This window comes from Vicugna pacos, chromosome 23 (assembly GCF_048564905.1).
Source record: "Vicugna pacos chromosome 23, VicPac4, whole genome shotgun sequence".
Classification (NCBI taxonomy): domain Eukaryota; kingdom Metazoa; phylum Chordata; class Mammalia; order Artiodactyla; family Camelidae; genus Vicugna; species Vicugna pacos.
Genome location: NC_133009.1, coordinates 7,303,557 through 7,325,759, shown reverse-complemented (window position 1 = coordinate 7,325,759; position 22,203 = coordinate 7,303,557). Strand labels below are relative to the sequence as shown.

Genomic DNA, 22,203 nt, shown 5'->3' with positions numbered 1-22,203 from the left:
AGTCACTCACCCGGAGCCCCCGGACAGCACCCTGATGGTGGCTCTGATGGCAGGTGCCTCAGGAAGACCTGGCCCAAGTTTTCAAAACTCTCCAGGGTTTCTCAATCCTCCCTGGCTGGCCGGCAGCGCTCCTCCCCCTCCACTTTCCAGCCTGGTATTTCCTTCCTTGACACACAGCTAATTTCCCCTAAATGGGATGATCTGGGGCGCGGGGGAGTGGAGCAGGACAGGTATAAGAGGAAGTGTGAGGTCTGGGGAAGCCATCTGGTCTAGGCAGCTGGACACCAGGAGCCTGAGGACGCAGGCAGAGGCCACTCCGTGTCCCCCTCTGCTGCAGCCAGGATGGGGCTGAGGGTGGCGCCGACAGGTCTCAGGGTTGGCCACAGAGCCGCGGCACAGAGTTGCTGGACTCCTACATGCTGGCGGGGAGGGGCGGGTGGGGGGGAAGCAGAGCCAGGGGAGGCAGAGGGGAAGGGGCTGGTGTAAGAGGCCCTTGATTCCTTGATGAGGGGGTGCAGGAAGCAGGAGGAAGGGCAGGAGGTACTTGCAAGGGGTCTCACCTTGGATTTCCCTTCAGGTTTCGTGGTCCTGGTGCTGCTCCAGAGCTGTAAGTAAACCCTTTTTACGTCCTGGGAGGTGGGGGTGTGGGGAGGGCTGTGTGGGGGAGACCTTCCCCGTTTCTCCTGTGATCCAAATGACGCTGAGATATTAGCTGTTCAACTAAGGTGATGGATATAGATATGTATATTATACTATGCACAACTTTTCTGTCTATTTAAGATTTTTCAAAATGAAAAACTTTCAAAGACTCAGATTCAGTGAAGGCTTCAACTAAGGGCCTGGTGGGAGCCACCCGCCAGAGGCCAGGAGCCATGTGGATGAGTGAGGCCAGCTGCTGGTCCTCCGTAACCAAGAGGTCAGGAAAGGCCAACTTTGCCGCAGGAGAAATTAGGATGCGGGGAGAGGAAGAGCGGCCTGGTCTGCTGTGATATTGTGCCCCAGCTTGGGGGATGGACTGGGGGGCCTGAGGACTGCCCTTCTGCGGGTTACAGCTTGGTAGAGAAGAGGCTGGCTGATGTCTCTCAGATCAAGGCTCCGCTAAAGGTCCTGCAAGGCTCTCCCCTGAGGGCCAGGGTCTTCTGTTTTAGGCTCAGTTCTTCCTCTCCTTCAAAGCCGCTGCCTCCAGGAAGTCTTCTTTAGTTGTACCAAGTCCCACTTCATCTCTGTTCCTCAGCCCCACCCTCCCCCTGCACAGCGTTTTGTCCTTAGTCTGCAGTATGTTCATCCACCGCCTTTGATTTTTTCTAAGCATTTTCAGACTAGGCGAGGAATGCCCCCTGAGGTAGAGGGAGCTGAGCCGGCCCCTTTCATTGAGAATTCTAACTTTTGCTCGCAATTCCGCCCACCCACCAGACCGCCAACACCCCGTGGGTGCCCAGATCGGGGCCAGCCGGAGGGTCCCTGGCTCAGTCCTGGCTCAGGCCCCACCCTGTGCTTCTCTTTCAGGCCTGGCATACAAGCTAGTCTGCTACTACACCAGCTGGTCCCAGTACCGGGAGGGCGATGGGAGCTGCTTCCCAGATGCCATCGACCCCTTCCTCTGCACCCACGTCATCTACAGCTTTGCCAACATAAGCAACAATGAGATTGACACCTGGGAATGGAATGACGTGACGCTCTACAACACACTGAACGCGCTCAAGAGCAGGTTGGGCCACTGGCTGGCCAGGACAGGAGGAAGACGTGGGGAGCATGGCAGGGCTGGTGTCAGGGCAAGGCCCCTCTGCTCAAGAGGATGGGTGGGGCCCCCAGTACTCACCTCTGGGTGGAGAACAGGAGAGCCTTGGCTTAAGTGGGAAAACGTGGTGAGGGCAGGTGTTGCGGTGTTGGAAGAGGCAGACCAGAGAAGAAGGCACAGCTGAGCTCCCCTGAGAAAGGCAGCCCCCTCCATCCCTGAGGGTCCCTCTCCATGACACATGGAAAGTGCTCATGACTCTGTTTTGCCATATCCTGGCTTCTCCACTGGAGGGAACAAAAATGAACAGCATCCCTCAGAGTAGCTACCACAAAGTCTCAACCTCTTAGAATACTGAATCTCAGGATTGGAAGGACCTCAGAGGCCTGATTCGGCCAGAAACCTGCTACAGCCTCCCAAACATGGGGCTACCCCTTGCCACAACAGCTTCACTCCACCTCTGCCCTTCTGCCTCCCTGTGCCCCACAGGAACCCCAACCTGAAGACCCTCTTGTCTGTTGGAGGGTGGAACTTTGGTTCTCAAAGGTAGGACGCATTCCCCAGGGGATGATGGAATTGAAGGAGGCATGGGTTTCTCCTCACCCATTCTATGGGGGTCACAGGGACTCCACACTGGTCAGGCACAGGGGCCTAAATGGTTGTCAGGGGCCTGCCTCACGTACAATCAAGAAATCAGGGCCCAGAGAGGGAAAGGAACTTGCCAAGGGTCACACAGCGAATTGGTAGCGGATCTTGTGATTTCTTGTCAATGCTCTTTTTTACTACTTCTCAGACCTGACAACAAACATCCTCCGGGGGATACTGTCCTAAGGTCTGGAAGGAGAGAGATTGAAAGAATGGGAAAGTTTGGGAGTGGAGACCCTGGGAGGACTTCCTGGAGTGGGTAGAGTTGGACCAGGCTTTAAAAAGGGAACAAAGTATGGCCATGATTGCTCCCATTTGTTGAGCATGTCAGGCATTCTGTCCAGCCATAATCACATGTGATCCTCACAACAGCACTGGGAGATGTATTTATGCCCATTTTACAGATGAGGAAACTGAGGCTCAGGTTACAACCTGCTCAAAGTGGCTTGGCTAGTAGGTGATAAAGCCAGGGATAACTGGTTCTAAAGCACATCTTTCTAAGATGCCTGGCTGTGGGTCCTGTTCCAACCACACCCTCCTAGAGCTGTGTGGGTTCAGGCTCCCAGCTCCACGTGCCCCAGGGACTGCATCAGAGAGCCAAGGCACCCAGCATACTGGTGCTGAGCAGTCTTCTGGGGGTAATTTTGGCTCTAGATTTTCCAGAATAGCCTCCAACACCGAGAGTCTCAGAACTTTCATCAAGTCGGTGCCCACATTTCTGCGGACCCATGGTTTTGATGGACTGGACCTAGCCTGGCTCTTCCCTGGATGGAGAGACAAACAGCATTTCACCACTCTGGTCAAGGTGCCGGTTGGGTCGGGGAAAAAGGCAGAAGATTAGGCGGGCATCAGGGAGTCGAGGGTTGGGTAGAAGCTGCCTTCAGGGATGTTCTCCTGAGGCAGGCAAACTGAAGCCTCCTTGCTTAAGATCCTGAGATCTGGACCAGGGATAAGATGAGCTGGCCTGTGTCCTGAGAGCTTACACAGCAGGGAAGATATCTTGTGACGACAGTGGAAAGTGCGACGCGGTTCTAAGGGGCAGAGGTCACTAAGCAGAATGCCCGCTCCTCACTGCCCACTTAGTAGAGCATCACTGGCCACTATTCATTCCCAGACTGGCGCTGCCCACGTCCCAGCATGCACTGCTCGGGGGTGCTCGGCCCCGTCTTGGGGCAGCCCGAGCATCCCCAGTTACCCCAGGGGCAGAGTGGCCGTTTAAACAAATTGTTCACGGTACTAATATAAGCCACTTTCATTTTGTGTTCTCGTGTACGTGCTTGAACAAAGCACAGGACAACAGGCAAAGTTCCCCCAGCACCCTCTGTGGGCCAAGTGGGATCGCCCTCTATCCTCACGGCCCCTCCAGGACAGAGAGTAATTGAGTATTGATGGGTATGCATGGGGCGTAGGGATGAGATTGATCTAAACTGTTTTTCAGGAAAAGGACGAGTGAGCCTGAGGATGGGCGACTTTATCATTCCCTCCGAGCCCTGGTCAGGCCGGGGATCGCAACAGACCCGGAAGGCCTGTGGGAGGCTCAGAGTCTTTCTGCACGAGGCTTGCCCTCATGCACCTGCCTCTCTCCCCAACCAGGAAATGAAGGCTGAGTTTGCAAGGGAAGCCCAGGGAGGAAGAGAGCAGCTCCTGCTCAGCGCAGCAGTGTCTGCGGGGAAGGTGGCCATCGACGCGGGCTATGACATCGCCCAGATTTCCCAGTGAGTCACCCTACCTGCTCTGCCCCGCATTCCATGCAGACTCAGAAGACCGGGTTTCCAGTCCCTGTTCCTCCAAAGACTTGATGCAAGTCACTTCTCCTCTCTGTGCCTCAGCCTCCTCCTCTGGCAAATGGGCGTAATAATCCCGGTCCTTCCTTGTCGCTAGGGGTATCGTGCTGATCTGCTGAGAAAGTTGCCATGAATGTATGTATTTGCGGAAAGGGAAGTAGGAAACGTTATGCAAACCAGCCAGTCACTAACAGGCGCTTCTCCATGCCAGGCTGAGCCGAGGGGCACCAGTCTCTGCAGAAGCAACCAACCTTTCATTTCTAACTGCTGAGAGTCCTCAAGGCGCCCCGCCCCTCCTTGCCCCGCCCCCAGATGCGCGCGGGAATGAGCAGTCCCCGGCCACGGGGCTTAGGAAACCCAAGAGTACGAAACAAAGGCTCTTCACTCTGACTTTAGAATTGTCTTTAGGGTCTCCGGGAGGTGTCGACTCAGTGCTTCAACTGATCCCTTAGAGGGTGGGAAAGAGGTGGCTCTCAACCAGTTGCCCCAAACACTTGGAGCGCATGTTCATGCAGTGAACACCTGCAGACCTCCCGCCCTTGTGTGTGTGGAAACCTTGCTCCGCACCCCAAGGGATCACAGGTTCAGGCTCAGGCCATCCTTTGGTACTGCTCTTTCCCCGCAGGCTCTGTTGATGCCACTTTTAATCTGCTTTCACCAAGATGAGCATAGCCAGGGTGGAGGGGGCGAGGTGAGATGGAGGCCAGCTTCCAACTGCGTGCTGGGGGCAGAACAGAAGAACCCCATTCTTGCCTTAAAAGCTCTTGCAGGGCCCTGAGCCCACTCCCCGGCGTGGCTCGGGAAAGGTGGTGCAGCAACCAGGGTGGCAGATCAGTGGCTTCTCCCGGGTTTGGGGTCGATGCCTTGCCTCTTGGCTGCCTGCTTCTCCTGCTCCGTCCCACTGGGCTGATGCGTGTGAGGCCAAGAGCTTTTCCAACTTTCCGCCTCGCCCTCCATCCCGTCTTTCACAGACACCTGGACTTCATCAACCTTTTGACCTACGACTTTCATGGAGCCTGGCGCCAGACCGTAGGACATCCCAGCCCCCTGTTCCGAGGCCAGAAGGATCCAAGGTCTGACAGATTCAACAATGCTGTGAGTGCCCTGAAGGAGGCAGGGCCAGGAGGGGCCCATAGAGACCTGCCACCTGCCAGTGCTCACACCCCAACCTCTCCACTCCTCAGTAATCCTGCAAGGGTGGGGTCATGGAGCCTGCTTCACAGATGAGGAAACTGAGGCCAGAAGTTTATGCGCTCTCCACATCTCTGACAACTGAGGAGGTGGTACTTCCATAAAGGAGCAGGACATCTCCCGATGGGCCTGAAGGGTGGACCTAGCGAAGGCAGAGGGCAGACTGGAGAGAACACAAAGGGGTCTAGGGGCTGAGGAGGTGCAGGTCTAGTCTAGACCTGCCGGCTGTGTGGCCCAAGCCAATCACTTGATTTCTGCAACTATCAAATAGCAACAGCCCCTTCCTATACCTAAGAGGATTTTTTTCGAGATTGAAACTCTACAGTGCACTTCAGGCTGACATTATAGGTTCCTAGAAGGAAGGGAATTCCAGATGTATCTCGACCTGGAACTCCACTTCCCAAGGCAGCAGTGGGAATTCTGTGCGATCTTTCCCTCTCGCACCACCAAGTGTCTAACTGCCCGACCCGTCCTGCCCCACCCACACCCAGGACTACGCCGTGAGCTACGTGCTGAGGCTGGGGGCCCCGGCGGATAAGCTGGTGATGGGCATCCCCACCTTTGGGAGGACCTTCACCCTGGCCTCTTCCAAGACAGATGTGGGAGCCCCGATCTCGGGGCCGGGAGCACCAGGCCGGTTCACCAAGGAAGAAGGGATGCTCGCCTACTATGAGGTATGAGCTGGGGAGTAGGTCAATGTTCCCACAGCACCCGCAGTCCCGGGGAAGGTGAGCCTCCCACCCTGTCCCTACTTTTACTCTTTTGGGAATGAAAAACAGTTCCAGTGGACCTTGCCTTCCAGCCCAGGGCAGAACCATGTCGAGGAGGAGGGTTTTTTTGCGTCAGCCCAGCCTCTGCTACTCCGTGCTGCCTTGGGCCAGTCCTCAGTGTCAACCCTCCATTTCCTGCATCTGTCCAGCCCCCTTAATGCCTTCAGGGTACAGCAGTCAAGGAACCCTGGGATATCTGCGTGTTTTAAGGAAAGTTACACAAAGCCTACAGTTTCCAGGGGCAGATGTGGCCTCCAAGCTGCAGCAAGGGGCTGAAAGAGACCTGGGGAGCGGCATCCCCCAGTGACCTGAAAGTCTCAGCACCACTCCCCACACCACCCCTGCCCTGTTCTCTTCTCAGATCTGTGACTTCCTCCACGGCGCCACGGTCCAGAGACTCCTGGACCAGCAGGTCCCCTATGCCACCAAGGGCAACCAGTGGGTGGGTTATGATGACGAGGAGAGCGTCAAAAACAAGGTGCGTTCCCGAGACCTCACCCCGGGGATGAAAAGGGGGAGGGAAGCCCCCACTCTGAGGGCAGGCCTGGGTTACAGGGGCATTTGGGGTCTCAGGCACCTGCTCTGCTCTCCCCTGGGGAGGCGTCCAGAGAGCATGCCCCCCACCCCATGCAGACCGTGGCCCAGGGAACCCAGCCTTGCCCCTCTGGGTCCCCCCACCAGGCAAAGTACCTGAAGAGCAGGAAGCTGGCTGGCGCCATGGTGTGGGCCCTGGACCTGGACGACTTCCAGGGCACCTTCTGTGGCCGGAACCTGCACTTCCCTCTCACCAGTGCCATCAAGGATGCACTTGCAGCGGCTTAGCCTTCTGTCCTGCAGCGCACGGTGGGGCCGGGGCGCCCCTCGCGGCTTGGCTCTGACTGGCCAGAAGCCTGATCTCCTGCCCTGCTGAGTCCCCTCTCGTGGGCCCGTGCGGAGGGCCACAGCCATCCCTTCTGAGCCCTGCTCTGGTGGACAGGCAGGTAGGGGTGGGGCTGTGGGGCCGGCATACCTGCTGATCAGTGAGACTGCTCAGTGGCTCCACGCCCCACGCAAGGGGAGTTGTTTCAATCCCCTCACCCCCAGGCCCCCTTGCCTCGGGACACCGTTTGGGCAAGCCCTACCACCCCAGAGCCAAGCATCTTACAAGAAGCAGTGGCCACACTGACTATACTCTGCAAAGCCCGACTTGACGCGTCCCCAGGAACACGATCCTGCCCCGTCCCGCTTCCCCTTCCTCACTCTGCAGCTGCTCAGTAAAGCACCACAGCTCACCAGCGTGTTGACGTTTGATTCAGTCTCTTGTGGGTCCGCTGGGCTCACCGCCCACATCTCTTCTGGATTCCCCCCTCTCAGGCTTGGAAGCCCTGAGCTGCAGAAGGTGAAGCCACCTTGTCCTCTGCCAGACCCCGGGGAGTCCCCAGAGGAGGCCCACACCCCCAGATCCATCTGCCGTGGACTTAACCCAAGAGGGCTGGTAGCCTTCAGATCTTAAAGGTCATTGTTGTCCAGACTTCACGACGCAGTCACTTGCTGAAAGAAGCCTTTTGTGTTTCCAGAAGGCCAGCAGGCACGAGGGAGGGAGCCCTTTAATCCCAGCCCTTCATCTCCTCTCACCCTGAGCAGCTGTAAGAGCCAACAGGGGCCAGGTGAGAGAGCCCTGCCCTGGACTCTCAGGGCTAGAAGGAGACACCAATTTCTCACACGCCCTCCCTCCATCCCAGGCCTGGAGTCTCTGCAGGGCCCTGAGAGGTGGCCTTCCAGCCCCTCCCCCGACACCCCCGGTGACCAGGAGCCCACTGCCTTAAAGGAGCCCTTCCCACTGCTGGGCTGGCTTCTGTCAGATGTCCTAGGGCTGCGGCCCAGCCCTCCGTCTCCCCCATCTCCGAACACACTTAGCCCCCCTCAGCCCATGCAGAGACCCGGGCTCCTTGGCTCAGCCTGGGACAGGAGGTGGAGGGCAGACGGGATGAGACGGATCTCACGGATGGGCTCAGAAGACCAGCCCACCTTCCAGCCTTGATGGAGTGGAGTTGTTCTCACCAGTCCCTGTGAATTCCCAGAGCCCCGGACATGCCATGTATCCAAAGCGAGTCCAGGTGCACACTCCAAACCCAAAGAGAATTTAATTGTGGATTCCCTGGTGTTTGGATTATCTGTGCCTTGGCCTAATGGTTTGTGACACTAGTTTGAGGTGTGGGGAAGGAAATACCTATTGGCGACCCTGAAATCTGAACCAGCTGGAGCTCGGCAGATGCAGCTGATCCCAAGGTCACAACCCTGCTAAAGGCAAAGAGAGCGAGAACTTGGCCAGAGCCTCAGGGGCGTACCTGGCATTTCGCTGCTGGCCAGTGGACCAAGAGTCTCCTCCCCACCTCACCACACAGGGGTCTTTGCTTAAAACCCCAGGGGCTGTGAGTCCTCCAGGGCAGCCAACCCACATCGCGCCTCCCCTGGCCACCCTTCCCCCATCCTCCTGGGACAGGTTCTGCAGGGCTGACTCAGGGTCCTGCAGACTTAGTCACAGTCACTTATAGCTGCAGAGTCAGAGGCCAGGGATGGGGATCGGGTCTCCACGGCCGGCCCCTTGCCCGGCAGGACACTGAGTCACACAGCAGAGGGCACAGCACCCAAGCAGGGCAGGATCTGGAGGCTCCCCAGGCCTTCCACTGCCTCTCCCTAACAAGGACAGTTAGGATGAGAGGTGGCCTCGCTGTGGTGCCCCTGGCCCCCTGGGAAGGGGGAGGGTGAGCATGTGAGCCCTAAATAGATTACACATGTATTTATTTTTAAATTGTGGGATATGTCATGCATGCTAAAGTGTGCATAAAATGTATTTGTTTAATTTAAAGAATTACTGTATAGTGAAAGCCTGTGTAGCCACCACCCACCCCCCAGGACAGGAAATGAGACCTCACTAGTGCCCCCCAAACTCCACAGTCACGTACATCCCTGGCCCTCCGCCAGGAGACAAGCACTGTCCCGACTTTCCCCGCCTTCTGTGGTCCCGCCACCTGGAGATGCCCCTGGAAGAAGAGAGCTGGTGTTGCCCACGTTTGAATTGAACACGAATGAGAGACCCCACCGCCTCCTTTCGCTCAGCGTTGCCTTTTGGATCATCTGTGCCGCTGAAGCTTGTCCCTTTTATTCCATTTTTGGTTTATAGGTGCGTATATACCCCACGGTTATTCACTATCCCCTGGGGACGGAGAGCTGTGTTCTCCATATCCGGCTGTTACAAACGCCACTGCGGTGAATGCTGGCAAGCACGTCGCCTGGGGCACAGCGGGGAGTGTTTCTGGGGGTGTAAGTGCTGGGTCATAGCATTTGCACATTTTTAACTTGACCAGATACTGTCTCACTTTTTCCAAAGAGATTTCTCCAGTCGATGTTCCCACCAGCCACGAGAGTTCTTGTTGACTTCCCCCTTCCCTGACACATGTTATTTTCAGACTTATTCAGTCATTACCAATCTGAATGTTTTATTGGACGAATGAATCAAAGGCTAGAAGTTTGGTTGGATCTGCCTCATTTCCCCCATGGCATGCAAATATTCGTACCATGTCTCACTTCAAAGAGTCTAAACGTCTCAGAGAGATATCCTCCTCCAAAGCCTCTTTCAGCTCTGCCTTATGACTTTATCTGACCCCCAAGGACGAGGGGACTGTGGCAGTGCTCTCTGTAACAGATGGGGAAACTGAGGCCTGGAGCAGGGACTGCGGAAGCTGGGTAAACAGGGGTCTTCGATGCCCTCCCTGGAGTCCCATTGCTGGAAGACCTTCTCCAACCAACCCCATCTTGGGCAGCCCAATTCACTCTCTCCCTAGGGCCCTCAACCTCATACAGCACAAGTGAGAATCCCCAGGGAATGTGAGGACCAGGGGATGGTGGGACCTCAGGGACGGAGCTGGGAGTGCTCCCCAGGGAAGGCCGTTTCAGGCTGTCTGGACCCCACCACCCAAGCTGAAAAGCCCTGGGCCTCACAAAGACCAAACACGCAGCCTGGTCCGGGCTTACTCTCCAGATGGAAGCTCTGAGCCCTGGCACAGGTTCCCGGCAATGTCCCATCTCGCCCGTCTGTCCCTCCTCCCATCTGGGCACCAGAACCCTGGCTGCTGAGATGCAGTCAGGGTGATGGACGAGGTTGCATGCTCCTCAAGGGACCCTTGCAGTTCCTCCCCTAGAGCTATTCCTGGCTTCGGAGGCGCCTCCCTGCCCCCCCAGTCCCCCTGCCTGACCTGACCGCACAGCTGGGAATCATTTGCTTGGGAGGGTGGGGCAGTCCCCTGCCTATATAAGCCTGGACCTAGGTGTCCCGGCGCCCTGGCAGCACAGACCCTCCGCGGCTAATCCCTGCACTCTCCAGCCTGACCCCCCAGCCCAGAATGACAGGAAAAGCCACCTCGGAGGCCCCCACCCGTGGTCCAGGGGAGACCGCCTCTGAGTCTGCAGATGTGGGCCCCCCAGAGCCCTCTGGAAAGGTGGCAGCACCGGAGTCTCCTGGGGGAGACCAGGCTCCCAAGCCACAGGAGCCTGCCCCTCAGGCACCTGCCCCCGCAGCCACTAAACCTGCCCCTCCGAGTGAAGGTGACAAGAGGCAGGGCAGGTGGAGGAGGGAGGTGGGCACGGCAGGGAGTGGCGGGTTAGAGCTTTGCACCATGGACCCTGAACTTCACCTCCCGCTGCTTCTCCCTCAGATGTCCCCAGTGCCCCGCTGCTGCTGGCCGTGGAGGATGTGAGCGAGAGCTCGGTGGCTGTGAGCTGGGAGCCCCCCGAGAGGCTAGGGAAGCTGGGGTTCCAGGGCTACGTGCTGGAGCTCCGCCGAGAGGGAGGTGAGCCCTGGGCTGAGCCCTGCATATACATGGGGGGAGGGGAGGGGAGCTTGCACGGTGGCAGGGACAAGCCCTCAGACCCTGCAGTTGGCTCAGTCCGAGGGAACAAACAGAAAGAGGAGGTGGAAGCAGTCCCCTCAACCCACTCACCCCAGCTTCTCGCTCCACCAGCGCACCTCCGAGAAAAGGGGGGTGTCCAAGCGACCTCAGGAGGCCCGTTGTCCTCCAGCTCCAGGACAGCCAGGAAGCTGAGGGGGGGGGGTGGCGGGTAAGTCAGAGCAAGAGACAGTGAAGAGAAATAGAGGACGGGGACTCTGGCCAAATTCCTGATGCCACTGTCCTGTGGTCCACCGCCATGGCAGCCAATTCAGCCTGGCCTCTGCCTTTGCCTCTACCTTGCTGTGTGACTTGGCAAATGTGTCCAACCCTCTCTGGGCTTCAGCAACCCCATCTCTGCCCACCGCTCAAGGGCTCAAACATCAGATGTCTTTGATGCCATTTGACAATGAGAAGTCAGGGAGGAAGAGCAAGGGGGAAATAAAACCCAGAAAAGGAGGTCAGCTTCCTCAGATCACCAGCGAGCAGGGAAGCCCCGCAGAGAAGGTCGCCTCCGGCCATGGGGCCACGGACGCGTTCTCTCTTCATTTCCCTCAGCCTCGGAGTGGGTGCCTGTGAATGCCCGGCCCATGATGGTGACCCAGCAGACCGTGCGGAACCTGGCTCTGGGTGACAAGTTCTTCGTGCGTGTGGCTGCGGTGAACTCTGCAGGGTCTGGCCCACCAGCTGTGCTGGACCAGCCTGTCCACATCCAAGAGACCATCGGTAAAGCCTGTCCCTTCACCTCCCGCTCCCCAGCCCTCCTCAGGCACTTTATCTAATGGATGGAGAAACGGAAGCCAAAGGGCAGAACGAACAGGGTGGTCGTCCCCCGTCCCACACTCAGGTGAACATGGCACCTTGCTATCTGCATCTTGCCTTAAGGAAAGTCCAGGTTCCTCAGCAGCAAGGGGCCTCTGGACGTCAAAGAGGCCACTTTCCTGAGTGGCCCAGCCCCCAGCACAGTGGGGAGGGGCTTCCTGACCCCCCCCCAGAATGAAAGCTCAAGCCCCCCAGGTCACCTGCCTCAGGCCCAATGCTTGGAGTCATTCCGTGCTTCCTCCCATCTGATCTTAATCCCTCCAGCGGCCATGGCAGCCCATTTTCTGCTCATCTCACGTGGCCTGGCTTCCAGATTCTCTGCAAGGTTTGGAACAGAGAGAAGTCTTTGCTTGCCTCCTGTTGCCCCATGTCCCTGGTGGGAGGAAGGCAAATTCCTGCAAAAGCTCGTGAAGGTTTCTCCATCCCCAGAGGCCAGCGCCGCTCTGGGAACCAGCTGCTGTCCCCTTGCTAAGATTTCTATTTGTAGGGTGCGTTAGCCTCACGCCTGCCTTTGCTCCCCTCCCAGGACTGATCAGGTTTCAGCCTGTTAATGGCAATGAGTCATTTGGGCTGATCCGAGGTCTCTGGGGACAGCCCAGAGCCCCAGGGTGAAGAGAGACACAGGCCAGCAGGTGGCCTGAGGTCTTCTTCGCCTTCCTTCTTGTTCCCCCTTCTCAGCCCCCAGAGGGGGACCTCATAGTTCCAGACAAGGCCTCTAGTAAAAGGGGTTTCATGGCCACCGAAGGGGTCAAGTTTGGATTCAAGGAAATACTTTTCAACTCTAAGGCCTGAGAGATGTGGGAGCCACGGGGCTAGGATCTTAGATGTGTAGACTGTCATGGCTCAGCCGTCCAAGCCAGGCAGGTCCCAAGGCGCCCCGAGACCTCCTTGAGGTCACCCAGCCTATTAGCGGCAGTCCCAGGACCTGACTCCCACACAGGACTGTCCATGTCCCACCAGGCGACGGGGTGTCTTCTCTGGGGGTTTTCAGAACCAGAGGGACAGTCCCATCCTTTGAGTCTGGGTGAGAAGTGGCCCCACCTGGCAGCTCAACATGGACACATTGACTCTTGCCTGGAGGCGCCAGGAAGTCCTCCTGGTGAGGGAGGCATCCTGGACCTTCCCTGGGTGCAGAGAGCTCAGGCTCTGAGAGGCTGCAGGCGCCAGCCTCTGCTTCAAGGCCTCACACTGGAGGAGCCAGCCAGACTCAGCACCCACTACTCTGTTAAAATTCCTCTGGCAGGACAGAAGGAGCCTTCCTGGAGAGAAGATGGGGAGGAGGCCGAGAATACGCAGGGAGCAGCCAGGCCCTCCTCAGGGCAGGGCAGGGTGGGGACCCTGTCCAGAATCCTCGGCTGCTCAGCTGTCCCTCCCCAGCCACCTGGAGCTACCAAGCATTCCTGGCCCCCCGCAGCTGCCCCTGGAACATTCCACACCCCATGCTCCCAGGGCCAAGTGCCTGCCCAGCTAATCCTCAGAGACACAGTGTTCCTTCTCACTGTCTCCTCCCTCTCCGCCCGGCGTGCCACTGACCAACTGCTGCCACCTGTTTGCCACTGAAGAGCCTCAGCCGCCACTACCCCGCCCCCGCCCAGGGGACAGTGCAGGCACTCTGGCCCCTTCCCTTGGAACACCCAGCAGCCTCGGGAGGATTGGGGGCTCTCCTTGCCTAAGTGAAGCCAGAGCAGACATACCCCCCTCCTCCTGTCCCCCTTTCCACTACCTTTCAGTCTTGCAGTTGGGAAGTCCTCCCTGACACCTCACTTCAGCCCCGTGCTAGGGTAGAGAGCTACCTCCCTGATCATCACCTAGGCAGGTGCAACCGCCATATGGCCTGGAGCCAGAGCAATGGGCAAATGGGTCTCCCAGGGGCTTCTTGAAGGCCTGGGCCTGGTGTGGGCCAGGCGGGCAGAGGGGTAGGAAGAAGACAGCCTTGCCACCCTCCCCGGGAATGCAGGCTGACAGGTGCAGCATCTGCTCCCCGCTAGGTGGAGCCAGGGAGCCAGCCGGGGCCCAGCTGGAGCCCAGGAATGCCTGGGCCGCGGGGCAAATCCCAGGCTGGCAGGGTCGGGGCACCAAGGGAGTGCCCGGGATGCCTACCGGTTCACACCATGGAGGCCCTGCCCTCCCGGAACCTCCTGGCTCTCAAGTCCCCAAGGGCCTTAGGGTATCTGGGCCCCTGGATCTCAGGAGTGAGCTTGGCCCTTCCCACAAGGAGGCAGCCTCGGGGCACAACCGGGCGCCCTCCCACCCAGCCAGCAGCCTCAGCAGTTGTCCCTTACCCCTGCCGGGAAGCCTCCAGTCCGCAGCTCCCCCTGCTGTGCTAAGCCTAGCCTTTCTCTTTAATGCAGAGGCTCCCAAGATCCGTGTCCCCCGCCACCTTCGTCAGACCTACATCCGTCAGGTGGGAGAGACGATTAACCTGCAAATCCCCTTCCAGGTGGGTACGCCCCCAGCCCAAGATAAGAGCTTGTGTGGAAATCAGGGCCCCCATCTGAGGTGTGTTGGAGGAGCCAGGAGATGTCAGTATCCCTGTGGGGGGTCTGCCTGGGTCCCACCCACTAAGATGGGCTCAGCTCTCCTCTGTTGTGACCATGACTCAGTTGTGATTCTCCAGCTTGTGAACAGAGTAGGTGGTCCCGGGGCTGGATGGACACCTGGGAAATCAGGTTCAAGGCAGCACCCTCCTAGGAAGGGCCAATGGGACTGGATCCCTTGGGCACAGCTCCAAAATCCCTGGATCTGTGTGGGGTTGGGGGTGCTGGCACCTTCTGCACCCACCCTGAGCGCTCCTCCCTCCCAGGGGAATCCTAAGCCTCAGGCCTCATGGACCCACAACGGCCACGCCCTGGACAGCCAGCGGGTGAATGTGCGCACCGGGGACCAGGACTCCATCCTCTTCATTCGCTCAGCCCAGCGCTCCGACTCGGGCTGCTACGAGCTCACCGTGCAGCTGGAAGGCCTGGAGGCCAAGGCAGCCATCAACGTCCTGGTGATTGGTACGGGGTCAGGGAGGCAAAGCTGACTTGCTGGGGACCCAGAGTCCACCTGCTACCCCTGAGCTGATGGCCAGCGGGGTCAGGCCAAGGGAGGAGGACAGGAGCCAGATCGTGGGTAGGAGGGTTTTGCAGCAAGCCCAGCCCCCTCCCCGACCCTCACTCTCCCTCACACTCTGGTCCTGCAGAGAAACCTGGATGCCCCAGCACCATCAGGCTCCTGGACGTCTGGGGCTGCAACGCTGCCCTTGAGTGGACACCACCCCAGGACACAGGCAACACAGAGCTCCTGGGCTACACAGTGCAGAAGGCAGACAGAAAGACAGGGGTGAGGCCCGCTGGAGCCAGCGCGGGGAGGAGCAAGGGCTGAGTGGACGGGGTAGGGTGGGAGGAAGTGGCCTGGGTGGCTGGGAAGGGACCAAGGAGTTCTGGCCTACCCACTGCTAGCCTGACTCCCTAGGTGGCTTTTGGTGAATCTCTTTCCTCTCTGGGCTTCAGTTTCCCCCTCTGGCCCTTCACGCTTTACAGCAGTTCTTCTGGAAGTGTAACGTGTATATGAATTACCTGCTAAAATGCAGATCTTAATTCAGTAGGTCTGGGGTGGGGTCTGAGATCCTGCACTTCTGTGAAGTTCCCAGATTCTCAGTTTGCAGGTCCTCGGGCCACACTCTGATCAATAAGCCTCTAGAATTCTCTGAGGACCCCAGAGGTCACCTGCTCCAATAGGGGCTCCTTCTCCCAATTCAAAGGCCCTCAGGCCCAAAGCTCGTTGGTTCAGCCTCCCAGGGATGGGGAAGGGAGCAAGCTGCCCCGGGGAAGGGGCCACACGGGAGCAGGGATGGGGGCAGGGACGAGAAGTGAGGCTGACAGGGCAGGCTGCCTGCAGCAATGGTTCACAGTGCTGGAGCGCTACCACCCGACCACCTGCACTGTCTCCGACCTCATCGTGGGCAACTCCTACTCCTTCCGGGTCTTCTCGGAAAACCTGTGTGGACTCAGTGAGTCGGCCGCCGTCACCAAGGAGATGGCTCACATCCAGAAGACAGGTGAGTCCGGGGCCAGGACCGGAAACCAAGCCAGGCCTGGCCAAGCTAGCCCTTCTCCCCGTCTCTGCCTTGTCCTTGGGGCATCAGCATCCCTGCTTTTAGGCTTCTCGTGGGTGGCCCCTTGATGGAACCTTTGCTGCCCCTCCACACCCAACTTCACAGCCACATACACATGGTCATGTGGAGTGACTGTAAAGAGATGGATGTGGTTGACTTATTGCAACGAACACACCAGCGCACACCCATGCAAACGAGAAGCACCCCTAGGGAGGCTGTGCGCTTATGCTAACGATGTCGGGTAGCTGCCAGCATCCCAGTGGTCACTGACTCTCATGCGCAGTGTCCCACGGGAGCTACTCTGAAGGGCAACGTGCGTGGAGAGGTAGACTGGCGAGTTTGCTGAAAGCACAAACCTCTGGACCCTAAAATATCACCACACAGATGGACAAGAGAGATATGGGTATTTACTGTCTCCACGCAGGCACATGACCCTCTTGCGTCAAATGTGAGATTCCAGGCCCTTTCTCCCTGTCACCCTGCGGTCTCCAAGGCCCTCCCCCACGCAGTCTGTGTGGGCTCCAGAAGGCACATTCTTTCTGATGCTAGCCTGAGCTGCGCGGAATTAGGAACAAATTTTTGTTTAACAGAGGAAAGCCAGCCAGGTCTCCAAAGACAAACAGAAATGACATGTGGTGCCTCCGGCTGCTTGGCCACCTCATCTGTTGGGTTTCCTGCCCACTCCCCTCTTTGCTCCCCTCCGTGACTCACCCAGCCACGGCCTCGGCTTCCCTCTGCCTCTCTGAGACATTCTGTCAGTAAGTTCCCACGGGATGGTTGTGCCTGACTTCCCAAAGACCCCAGGAGCCCCAGGCCCTGCCCTGGGGCTCCAGAGGACGGGGTGTGCGTGAAATGGAGTGTCACCCACCCTCCTCATGGAAGATCTTCCTCCGGACCACCCGCTCTGTGTCATCACGTGACCTTCCACGCCTTACGCCCCACACTCACTAAGTGGTATTAACTCACCCATGAAGGGCCTCACTTTCCCCTCTGTCAGCCGGGATGAGAAGCCTACCCTTGCAGAGGAAAGCTGTGCAGCTTAAACGAGACAGCCAGGTGTAAGCTGTACTGATTATTTTAGGGAAATATTTCAGTCAGTCCTAAGAGGGCTCCTCCTATAAACCTCAAGTTCACCCCACTTTCTCCCCTGAATATTGTCTCCTCAGATACTGTGGCCAAGCCGAAAAGCTTTGTTGAGCGAGACTTCTCCGAAGCCCCCTCATTCACCCAGCCCCTCGCTGACCACACCTCCACCCCTGGCTACAGCACTCAGCTCTTCTGCAGCGTCCGAGCATCACCCAAGGTGAGGGGCAGGGTCCTACCGTGCCCTGGGCGGGGGCAGCGGGGTTGAAGAAACTTTCCAGAAGTCTCTGCTCACGCCTGAGGACTGCATTCAACCTTCTCAGCTGTCTTGTGACCTCGCTCCCCCAGCCCAAGATCATCTGGATGAAGAACAAGATGGACATCCAGGGCGACCCCAGGTACCGCGCCCTCTCTGAGCAGGGCGTCTGCACCCTGGAGATCCGGAAGCCCAGCCCCTTCGACTCCGGAGTCTACACCTGCAAGGCCGTCAATGCGCTGGGGGAGGCAGCCGTGGACTGCCGGCTCGAGGTCAAAGGTGAGAGCTAGGGAGGGGTCACTCCTTCAGAACCCGCCCATGGATGGGAAAACAGAAGCCACTTCTCCTGCTGGACTAGACCAGGCTGTGCTCAGAAAAATCACGGCAAGACAAGCAAGACAGTGCAGATTGAGGTCAGACTGTCAGAAGGACTTCCCAAGAGGGAGGATGGCTCACTGTGCGGGAAAAAAGATGGTCGAGTCTGCCTGGCAGATAGATGGATCACTGGGGTGAGGGAGGCTGACTCCCTCACCCACCTTCATTCCCCACTCGGGTCCCTGGCGGACACCCACCCCCTCCCCGAGCTCTAACCTTTGGATCTCTCCCAGCCTCAGCGACACACTGAAGGGCGGCTGGAGGTGGCTGTGATGAGGAGAAAAAGTAAGTGACCCAGGGCACTCCCTCTGCTGCCCCTGGGGGTGGGCGGAGAAGGGAAGGTGGCAGTCAGCTCCGGTACACATCCGTGGTCCCAGGCAATGCACACGCATCGCCCTGGGGTGCTCCAGAAACGCGGCAGGGCAGGTGACGCTGGTGACGCCTGGAAGGGGGTGATTCAGGGGATGGACACAGGACGGGGTCTAGTCCTGGCTGAGTGACCTTGGGCCAGGGCCCTCCTTTGGACCTGTTTCCACAGTCAAAAAGGTGGACACAATGACCACGCCCTAGCTACCCTCCCCAGGGGATTCTGAGGCTCTGGACAAGGGACGACATACCCTAGAGCTGCAGGGGGCAGAGCTCAGACCGGGCACCGGGCCCTTAGGGAGGGAGGCCTGGGAAGGGAAAAGGGTCTGCTTCCGCTGCTCCACCCCAGCCTTCGGCAGGGCACGCGGGGCCCAGCTCTGCTGCACACCAGGGGCTCATGAGATGTGCTCTCTGCCAGGTGCCGTAGGCCTGAGACGTCAGGGCAGCCGGGCCCAGAATCCAGCTCCGCAGATGCCCCAGACCTCCATCTCCATAGTGACGGCTGCTGGCTTTCTTTGCTCCTTGGTGCCTGCCTAGCCTCCCTCTCTCCCCTGGGGGTGGGCTTCCCAGGCTCCAGGCCAGGCTTCCTGACCACAAAGACTGGCGCGCCCTGCTGGGCGAGAGACACTTGAATAAAGGTGTGTTGTTAAGCGTGCAGGGGCCTCTGCGCCAGCGAGCACCATCGAGATGGGGGCGGCACTTTGTCACCGCCAGGGGGTGACGAACATCTCATCATGAGGGCGTCTCCACCTATGACACCCTAAGGAAGGGGCGAGCGGAGGGGACTCGAGGTATCGGGGGTTTCCAGGCCTGACACTTCTTAGGACCTCACTTTCATGTTCAGGGTTTGCTACCTCAAGAGGGTAACCGAGGCATAGACACAGCCTTCTCCGCAACCCTTCTTGCTCCAAACGCCTCCACAGCCCCCCTCGCTTTGCTTCTCCCCCGCCCCCACCACTGCCTTTTCCCTGCTGAGGTTGTCTGCTGCTCTCAGACAGTGATGGGGTGTGTTCTCTGAGAGGGTTCACAGCCATTTTTATTAGTCAGGTGGCCTTCCCCAGGAGCCAGGGGACATCCCACCCCCGAGAGTGGGAAGGGCCTGGAATCGAGGCCTGGAGTTGCTCTTCACACTGAGAAGCTGGCCCCCACCCCTCTGTATCCGGAGCTCCGGGCTTAGCAGGGAGTGGCCCCTTCCCCAAGGGTCTAAAGGCCTAGACTTTGCAACCCCAAAGCCCGTGAAAACTGTGCTAAGCGCCAGGGCTCCTGAGGGCACTTAAATGCCAGTAAGTCCTTCCTGCCCACGCACAGGAGGGTCGCCTCTGGCCTGACCAGCCTGCCACACCTCATCCCAGAGTGCCCACAGCAGCCCGCCTTCCTCTGTCCGTCCCCTCCCCAGGCAGGCGGAACGCTCCCAAGAGTTTTTGCTTTCTGTCTGTCTCAGAAGCAGCAGAGATGGATGTCACCTAGGAGGGTACCGTCCCATCACTGGAGGCTGGCAGAGCTGGTGGCCCAGATGACAGGTAGTTAGTTACATGCCAGTTGCCTGCTTCGGACGCTCAGGACAAGACTGAGGGCCCAATGCTGCCGCCTAGTGGCCATCGGAGGCCCACACCTACAATTCCACGCAGGCCCCCACTCAAGGTCCAAGGGTTAGTAGAGAGTAAAGCAAGTAGTGGAAACTATTTCTGGACCCGCTCTTTCTGCCTCTCCCAGTATAACCCTGGAGTCCCCAGGGCATGGAGAACAGGCACCTGGCGCCCAGCACAGCTGGGAACATAGGGTCCTACGAGGTGCGGACTGAGGCTCTTTGATTCCTGCCTGTCAGTGGCTCTGGCCACCTGCTCCCACAGAACAGGAGAGGAAGCAAGGCCAGGAGAGCCAGTTTCTTTCCTTCCCTCCATCTCAGACTGGATCTTCTCCCCTCCTTAAGTGTGGTCCCAGGGCTGCACCACCACCACCTAAGACGTGCAGACACCCCTGGCCACTGTGGGAGCTGGGCTTGCCCCCCGGCCTACCTGGCCCTTCGGCAGCCTCAGTCTCCCAGGGCCCCCCAGCCTGGTGCGCTGGGCTGCCCGCGGGATGGGCAGGCAGGTGGGGAGGCTCAAGCCCCTCTCCTCCTCCCCTCCGGTCACCCGGTTCTTTCCCCGTGGACTGCCCTACCAAACCTCCTCCAGGACCCAGAGGTGCAGGGGGCTCACAGCCCAGCAGGGAAGGGTCAGGGACACAAGGGAGACAGGTGGGACAGCAGGGGGGTGAGGACTGGGCTGAGATGACGCCCCGGATGCGGGCCAGTGGGAGCAGAAGGTGGAGTCTAGTCATCGGGTCTCTCTTCCGGAGGGTCCTCGTCAACGGCGGGTGCGGGCTGGCAGCGGAAATGGTTGTTCCAAATCTTAAGGAAGGTAACCCGAAACTTCTGGATGCGGAAGGCGTAGACGATGGGGTTCATGGCCGAGTTGCCATGTGTGAGGAAGATGGCGATGTAGATGAGGATCGTGGGCTTGTGGCAGGAAGGGCAGAAGAGGGTGATGCAGTTAAAGATGTGCAGCGGCAGCCAGCTGAGGGCGAAGAGGAAGAGGATGAGGGCCAGCGACTTGGCGATCTTCAGCTCCTTCCCGTAGTACCTCTGGGGGTCGCCGGGGGGCGCCGACGGCTTCCTGTTGAGCTGCTTGCGGATCAGGTAGAAGACCTCCAGGTAGATGAGGACCATGAGCAGCAGCGGGGGCAGCACCCAGACGAAGAAGTTGAAGTAGACCATGTACTCCATGCTGATGACCTTCTCGAACTCACACTTGATCACAGGCTCGCCCACGCTGCCGTTGGCCGCCCAGGCCCGCTCCACCGCGTGCAGGTTGTTCCAGCCGAACATGGGGGTCAAGCCCACCACAAAGGAGAGAACCCAGCAGCCAGCGATGGCCACCGCAGCCCTTCGGGGAGTCACCACTGTCTTGTACCTGGGGAAGCGGAGGGGAGGGCAGAGCGTGAGGCCCCTCCTCCACTCACCCAGCCTCCGGGGGTCTCTGAGGGGAGGCCCTCTGCCTAACCACGGCCCAGTGAGTGGGGAGGGGCATGTCTTTGACTAGAGAACCAAGTCTTCGGGGTCTAAAATTTAGGCCAGAGCTTGCAAGGCACTGGCTCATGGCTCCTGCTGGGGGTGGGAAGCCTGGTTAATAATAAAAATCATAGTAGAAATGAACACAATGACCTCCTTTCAGAGTTTTCATAAAACCATCAAAGTACAAACCCCTCACGTGAGCTTGGCACACCCCCATTTGGTGACCTCACCGTTGCTTTGTGACTGTCGCCTCGGGGCAGAAAAGCAGCAGCGGAGTGAGTGCCCATTTGACAGCTGAGGAGACGGAGATTCAGCGTAGTCACAGGTCCTGCCCGAGACCACATGGAAGGTGGCCACACTGTCCTGTGCTTCCTCACACATGTCGGCGGTGACCACCACCACCAGGTGACTCACAGCCCGCCCCTCCCTGGGCCAGCTAACGCACTGCCATAAGACACCTTCCCACAGCCTCCTTCCTCTGGCTCTGTTCCAGCTCTGCCAGTGCCCCCATCTCCCACCTCCATCCCCACCTCCCCTCCCTGCTTCAATCACTGTAAAGTGCTTATCTCCTGAGGGGTTCATCTCAAGAACCAGCTCTCCACCCCCGAGCTAGTTGGAAATTATCCTCAGCAAAGAAAACCTAGGTTCGCTGAGCATTTACTGCCCGTAAGGGACTCCCGTTTATGCCTGCCTGCATGGGTCCGTTCCTTCGTTTTTTAGCGCTTTCTGGGCCAAGCCTTGGTCTCTGTGCTGGGAATAAGATAAAGAATCCCTACCTCTACACAGCTTACATTTTGGAGGAAAAAACAGCTAACACTAAAGTAAGGAAAGAAATAAACAAGACAATTAGAGACTGGCACATGTCCTTTGAAGGAAGTAAACAGGACAATATCAAGGGACAGAGCTTCCAATCTTTTCCAATGTCATGACACACACAGAAGACGACAACATTTGGGTGACATAGAGAATGGATGAGGCTGCCCTCGGGCGAGGGGGGAGGCACCCACGCCCACGCCCACCTCCCCAGAGCTGAAGGGGCACCCCGGGGGGCTCCCCGCTTCCTTTTATGCCAATCCAGCCTGCAGCCAGCAACTCCTCTG

General features: G+C 58.5%; 3 protein-coding genes across 9 annotated transcripts in view; 2 read left to right on the top strand and 1 right to left on the bottom strand.

Annotated features, from left to right (window-relative positions):
- The first annotated feature begins 230 nt into the window (after positions 1-230).
- CHI3L1 (chitinase 3 like 1) lies at positions 231-7,384 on the top strand. Its single transcript, XM_006218490.3, has 10 exons — positions 231-367; positions 578-607; positions 1,507-1,708; positions 2,225-2,281; positions 3,035-3,185; positions 3,974-4,095; positions 5,136-5,259; positions 5,847-6,029; positions 6,487-6,603; positions 6,807-7,384. Exons 1-10 carry the CDS (start codon positions 343-345, stop codon positions 6,945-6,947), a joined length of 1,152 nt encoding a protein of 383 aa, XP_006218552.1. The 5' UTR covers positions 231-342; the 3' UTR covers positions 6,948-7,384.
- A 3,045-nt stretch (positions 7,385-10,429) lies between these two features.
- On the top strand, positions 10,430-18,605 carry MYBPH (myosin binding protein H). The gene is made up of 11 exons (XM_072948421.1): positions 10,430-10,709; positions 10,820-10,954; positions 11,609-11,776; positions 14,224-14,312; positions 14,676-14,871; positions 15,057-15,196; positions 15,755-15,914; positions 17,138-17,274; positions 17,403-17,589; positions 17,919-17,970; positions 18,470-18,605. Exons 1-10 carry the CDS (start codon positions 10,508-10,510, stop codon positions 17,933-17,935), a joined length of 1,431 nt encoding a protein of 476 aa, XP_072804522.1. The 5' UTR covers positions 10,430-10,507; the 3' UTR covers positions 17,936-17,970; positions 18,470-18,605.
- A 464-nt stretch (positions 18,606-19,069) lies between these two features.
- The window catches only part of ADORA1 (adenosine A1 receptor), a 39,759-nt gene continuing 36,625 nt past the window's right edge, over positions 19,070-22,203 (bottom strand). For all 7 annotated transcript variants that reach the window (XM_006218492.4, XM_072948424.1, XM_072948423.1 and 4 more), the window contains one exon: positions 19,070-21,002. In XM_006218492.4, the coding sequence (XP_006218554.1) occupies positions 20,363-21,002 (640 nt within the window). In that variant the 3' untranslated portion in view covers positions 19,070-20,362. The remainder of the gene's footprint in view (positions 21,003-22,203) is intronic.